Here is a 6,018-nt window from a genome sequence, read left to right on the forward strand (position 1 = left end):
AATACACCCCAAAGGTTTTAAAGTTTTGTTAATTATATTCCCAAAGAGAAAGAATTGAATGATTGATGAAAAAACAAAACCAAAATCACAGTGGCTCCACATGTGCCACATGCACCACAAATAGACTTACTCACTAACATGATCCCAACAAATAAAAAAAAGATAAGGAAAAGTGGTGTGTAAATTTAATACATATTATTTGCATGAAAAGAATGCCCTTCATTAAGATTATAAGGGAGGGATTAACACATCTAATTTTTATTTTTTTTAAAGTGTTTAACCTCATAATTAAAGAAAAGTTAAAGACGTAGAAAGTGTCCCAAATCTTAATAATGGCAACAAATTAATGTTTGTCTAAGTTTTCACACTCAATACTGTAATATAAAAAATCACACTTAATTTTAACTTTAATTTATTTGCTAGCTTTCGGTTTGCCGTTTTTAAAAAAGTTATGGCATTATTGCCAAGTACTTCCACAAAGTAGACAGCATATGTATATGTGTATAGAACAATCAATTTGTGAATCTAATTTTTACACTTTTAAGACATTGTAAAGAACATGTCCATAAAATTTAGAAAAAATATTGAAAATATTCCTAAACTCAATATCAATTATTAATTTTATCCTTAAACTAGTAACGGCGTTAAAATATTTCTTTACTTTGACTACTGAACTTAAATACACCATAATCTTGTAACATGAGTAAAATACAGCCTTAGGTTCTTGCCCAGTTTAGGGGTGTTTCAACCATCTCTCGACTTTTTATTAAGAGTTTAATGCTCCTACAAGAGTTTGAGTCCACTTGTTATGTCACGTAGCAGATCAGAGGTTTATTTAAGTTTAATTAGTCAAGTAGAGAGGGTTTTCTAATGTTATAAACAGTTTGAAGACGAAACTAATAATTTGAGTCAAATTCATGGTATTTTCAATACTTCTCTCTAACATTTGACTTTAGTGTTTTATGAGGAAAATAATCCAAACATTAGTGTGTTTGGTATGAAGGAAACCAATTGTTCTATTGTTTTGAAATATATTTTTTTTTAAAACAAGTTCCTCAAAAACGTGGAATACAACTTTCCTAGTGAAAATAAGAAAAACAAATTGCATAAATGATCTTCCAAAGTTTATTGTCTCCTCCTCACCCTCCTAATCTTAACCCCCATCCCACCCCCGCCACTTGCTAACAACATATAAATACACTTGGGATAATATTTTCTTATTTACTTATCAAACACTAAAAAATAAGTAAGAAATCCACTTGTTTTTCGAAAAGGTTTTTTCTTGAAAATCATTTTCCTTCGTACCATACTGTCTCATTATTTGAATTATTATTATCTTAAATATTCAATGACAAAATGGCGGTAGCTCTGCTTTTATAGGAGACTAGTAAAACAAACTAGCTAATTTACGATATACCACAAAACCACTTTGTGGAAACAGCACATCCATTGAGATAAACATTTAACAAATGAGAAAGTAATACATTCCCCATAATTAATTCATTACTCCAGGAAAAAAATGATAACATAAAAAAACAATAGTTCAAACCAATTTGTTCAGTTTACAAGTAAATAAACTTGATAAAACAATTGACATTTCCATGTTGCCTTAACTAAAATATATGTGAAGCAACAATATCCTGAAAATGAGATTCCTAATAAAATTACCTCACATTCAGGATTTACACAACAAATTCACTGCAAGCACTCCCTCAATGAGTCTCATTCTTCTCTCTCTCTTAAAAGCTTGAGAAAAGTAATCAGCCTGCTAGAAACAAGAGGCCGATGCGCTGGACTAGAGGTGAGTAGCATGAAGAAAACAAACTATAAGCCTTGGGCCCTATAAAAATCACCCACTACAGTACAACTTGACACAGGCTACTAGTCCTCGACAAAAAAGTGATCGAGAAGTGACAACATGGGAATCTACTTTGATTAGCCACATGTTAGATGATATAACCTATCTAAATGCTTGTTAGTTTCAGACAAATTTAGCAACCCCCAGATCCCTGTGACGTATGCTTCCGGCTGGGGACTTGGAAGTCTATAATCCCAAAATGAATGCATGTATCTCATCCCAACTGGAGACGGTGTAAAGAATACCAGACATCCCCGTCCAACCAGAACAGCTACCTTCAGCTAGTTCTCTCTGTTTTGTTACCAAACCAGAGAACAAAGGAACAAAAGAAACACCAAACTGGTCACCTAGTCTCTTGAGGCCAGCACTCATACCAATCACAATGCCCACATCTGCATTGAGCAGGCAAAGAAAGTCACCAACTGAACCTCCAACATAAACTGTAGTATGTTTGCTATTATTCTCACGGGACTTCAGGATGTCGTTAAAGGCTTGAAGCTTGTCCATAGGAGATTCCATCTTCTTAATCATGTCACCAGTGGTAACAGATCCTTCATAAGGTAACTCATTTGAGTGCACATTTAACTCTGGTAAGGCCCCTGTTAATGGGAGAGAATATCAACCAACAGCTTAAAGTTGAAGAAATCAATCCATATCTAGCAGAAAAGAATTCCAGATATCATAATTTTTGCTTTGACCATAGGAGTATGATGGAATCTCAACTCCAAATCACTCTCCCAAAGCTAAATATTTACACAACCTTTTTTGCTGGATCAAGTTAAACTGACCAATTTTTGGATTGTGTTAGCTCCCTAGTCATAGATTGATACATTGTAAAGGGATTGTCTAACTCTTTCTTGTACACTTTAGTACTTCTGCCTTGTAAGTTGCAATAATGCATCTTTTTGATATTTTTCAATGAAATATCATTACTGCATCAAAAAAAGAAGAGGATATCCACATCTATTGGTACACAACCTAGTTCCATTCACAAGTTCTTTTATATCTCATTAGTGCTCACATCTGCACTATTTGATTAAACTATAGAATACTGGGCATTATTATCCACTGTGTGTGCATTTTGTACAATTTTTGGGTTGGTACAAGAAAATGAATTTGAATTTCCTGCTTTATTCACATTCAGCCAGCTAGTTTATTACATATTGGAGACGTTTTCATTGCTTTATGTTCTGCAGCAATTTATTTAATGGAGTTCAAGCTACTCACTAGCTATTCTTGGTGATCAACCTTAGAAAATTCCTAATAGTCTCTAATCGTAACTTTCTCCTCCAATGAGATGCATAATCATCTTTTCCTGTGAACTCTCTATCCCTCATTGGGATCTCTTGTGTGGATCACCTTAAATTGTCATATTTATAACTCGAGATATCCACTATTCAGCACTCAAAAACTTTCATATTGGTGACTTTTATGATATAATGCCTAATCTGAAAATATAAAACTCAATGAAGTGCATGATCAGGCAATAAGCTGAAACAAGCATACCTGAAGAAAAAGCTGATCTGATGAGATCTCCAGACCAGCAATATGACAGTATATGAACATCAGCATGCATGTTTTCACGCCCCAAAATTTCTTGTAAAACATTTTTGCAACCATTTTGGAAGATGAGGTGCTCCCCAACCCGCTTTATGTCTTCCTGACTCAACCCTCTTAATACACCAGAATGAACCACCATATCATTTGCTCTACTTTCAAAATCAGATAGCTGCACTAGTGCTTTACACAGGCCCTCATAATCAAACCTCCCAACTGCGATAAATTGGAGATGTCTTAGGGCTTCTCATTGTCGTAATATTATGCTAAAAAGTGGCATCTACCGAAAGAATAGATGAAGACTACATACCTGTTTCACTAGGCCTGATGCTTTCTATGCATTGTTCATATTCCTCAATATACTTGCTGGAAAGATTGCTCCAAGTAGCCCGAAGATCAGCTGCAGAAATATGAACATATGGGGATTCACAATCTTCCAAGTCAGTCTTTGCTGCTGCAATGATAGCAACATCTGCCAAAAGGGCAGAGGAATCAACAGCACTGCAGGTCATATCAAAATCACAAAACAGAGTAAGATTGCATCCTGCTGGCTCTTGGACTTGAGAAATGGGGGTTATAGTGGACTGAGTAATTGGCTGAGCAGCGATGAATTCCAATTCAAGTTTCATAGCTTGGTGATATAGCTTTTCCACAACATCAAGTTCTTCGCCAGTCAAGGTAACACTTAGTTTATCCAGCAAGTCCTCAATCCTTGAAGCATTTGCCTAAGTACAGAATCATTACAAGAGAGCAGTTAGACGAATTCCAACTAGAGTTACCTGCCATTTGGTTAAGAAATCCCTATAAAAACAAAAATAATGCATCCCTTAAGAATCAAACACACCTCAAAACTTTCTGAACATAGACAGTCGATCCATCTCTCATAGATGTTAGTGCTCTCTTCAGGGACTAGAACAGCCTGAATCTCCTTGCTCAGAAAGCTGTAAAGCCTCATACAGGGTGCAATTGCACTAAGTGCATAGGCAGCAAGTCTCGTCTTCTCAAAAGGAGTCACAATTTTACCACGACCTTTTTCCCCTTCAACTTTTCCTGCTGCTGTGGCCAGCAAAAAGTCAGTGTATCTAACTGTGGCACTGTCACAGGTGCTAACTTCTGGAAGTTCAAAGCCCCATTCCTGCATTATGATATACCCTTAAAAACTGAAGATGGGCCATTACCAATAAATAATACTGATAGTATGGACTACAGACAGCTCTACAACAAGCTGATATGATTAATGCAAGAACAGTCGCTTTTTAGACTTTATACATTCTTCGGAAAAAATCAAAACATTTTGAAGATGTTCCAATAAGTGTGCAACAACCCATCAAACCACTGAACTCTCATCTTTCTTCTCTTTGTCATATTTCACTTCACATCTTATGAACATGTTAAAGAGTGAGCTTCTAACCCTAAAAAAATCTTCTAGTAGTACCCCCAAATTAGCACCAAGAGATAAACTACTAGGTCAACAGTTTATCCATCAAAATTCATGTTTTCAATTAAACTACCCTTTGCTATAAGAACAAGACGAGATAAGATTAGGGGATGGAGGAATTTCAACCTTGCCCTTTTCCCCAATGAGAAAATGGAAAAGAAGGAAACTGAATTTGTAATCACTAAGGCTTGAGTTGGAGAAAAAAAAAATGTGCATGGCTCTCTTGAGTTCAATAAAAGAATCTTACATTTATTTATGATTCCAGATTACCAATCAATATCACATGCCCAAGGAGAAAATGCAAGAAGAGATCTGGTTGTTATTACTTTGAATATTGAAATGGTTAGCCTGAACTACAATATGAAAAATCAGTCAATCATGGGTGTGTATGGATTATGGAAAATAATTTCCAATTTTCCCATGTTCAGTCATTCAAAAAATTTGGAAAATATTTTCTACTGAAAAACAAGTTCCTAAATGAGAAAAATGTCCGATTGTCTCCTTTCCGCCCACCTCCATCCCCACAGCCCCCATGACACCACCACACCCTTCCCCCTCCCCTCCCTCCATAGTGTTTGAATAGATTATATACAAATATTTTTGGGACAATATGTTATGCTTACTTAGCAAACACTAGAAAATAGTACGAAAACCATTTATTTTCCAAGAAAACATTTTCCTTAATATCAAACACACCTATGCCTCAATTCCAGATCTCACACTAACCCAACATTAAACTACAATACAAATCTCTAACAAGACCATTAAGTTTATATAGCAATCACCACTTGAGCCTTAATCCTAATAAGATCATCATTTACTAAGTGTTAATCTCAACTAGTTGGTAGCATCCTATGTTGGTCTATCAATTTCAATATGAGCAAGAGAAATTAACCAGGTAGGGGAAATTCTTATGCATAGGTGTAACTTACCCGAACAAGATCATCTTGATCTTTAAGCTTCCTTAACACACGCTTTCTCATTACACGAATAGCTTCCTTATCTTCGTCATCATCAGCATAATCCTCCGCCAGCTCATATCTGTAACAAAAGAAGAAATAATCAATCAACAGATTCCATAGAAATCAGCAACAGCAACTACAATTTCCCTTCAATCCCAAGTTAATAATTAAATAGCGATATAAAGTGGGGGGGGGGGGGGAAG

General features: G+C 35.6%; 1 protein-coding gene across 1 annotated transcript in view; it reads right to left on the reverse strand.

Annotated features, from left to right (window-relative positions):
• Positions 1-1,517: 1,517 nt before the first annotated feature.
• Positions 1,518-6,018, reverse strand: part of LOC102586310 (probable aminopyrimidine aminohydrolase, mitochondrial) — a 5,242-nt gene continuing 741 nt past the window's right edge. The window contains exons 2-6 of the mRNA XM_006355827.2: positions 5,786-5,894; positions 4,260-4,550; positions 3,726-4,140; positions 3,365-3,631; positions 1,518-2,457 (exon numbers count right to left, since the gene is read on the reverse strand). Of these exons, the coding sequence (XP_006355889.1) occupies positions 2,045-2,457; positions 3,365-3,631; positions 3,726-4,140; positions 4,260-4,550; positions 5,786-5,894 (1,495 nt within the window). The 3' untranslated portion in view covers positions 1,518-2,044. The remainder of the gene's footprint in view (positions 2,458-3,364; positions 3,632-3,725; positions 4,141-4,259; positions 4,551-5,785; positions 5,895-6,018) is intronic.

Source organism: Solanum tuberosum, unplaced genomic scaffold (assembly GCF_000226075.1).
Source record: "Solanum tuberosum cultivar DM 1-3 516 R44 unplaced genomic scaffold, SolTub_3.0 scf00207, whole genome shotgun sequence".
Lineage (NCBI taxonomy): Eukaryota > Viridiplantae > Streptophyta > Magnoliopsida > Solanales > Solanaceae > Solanum > Solanum tuberosum.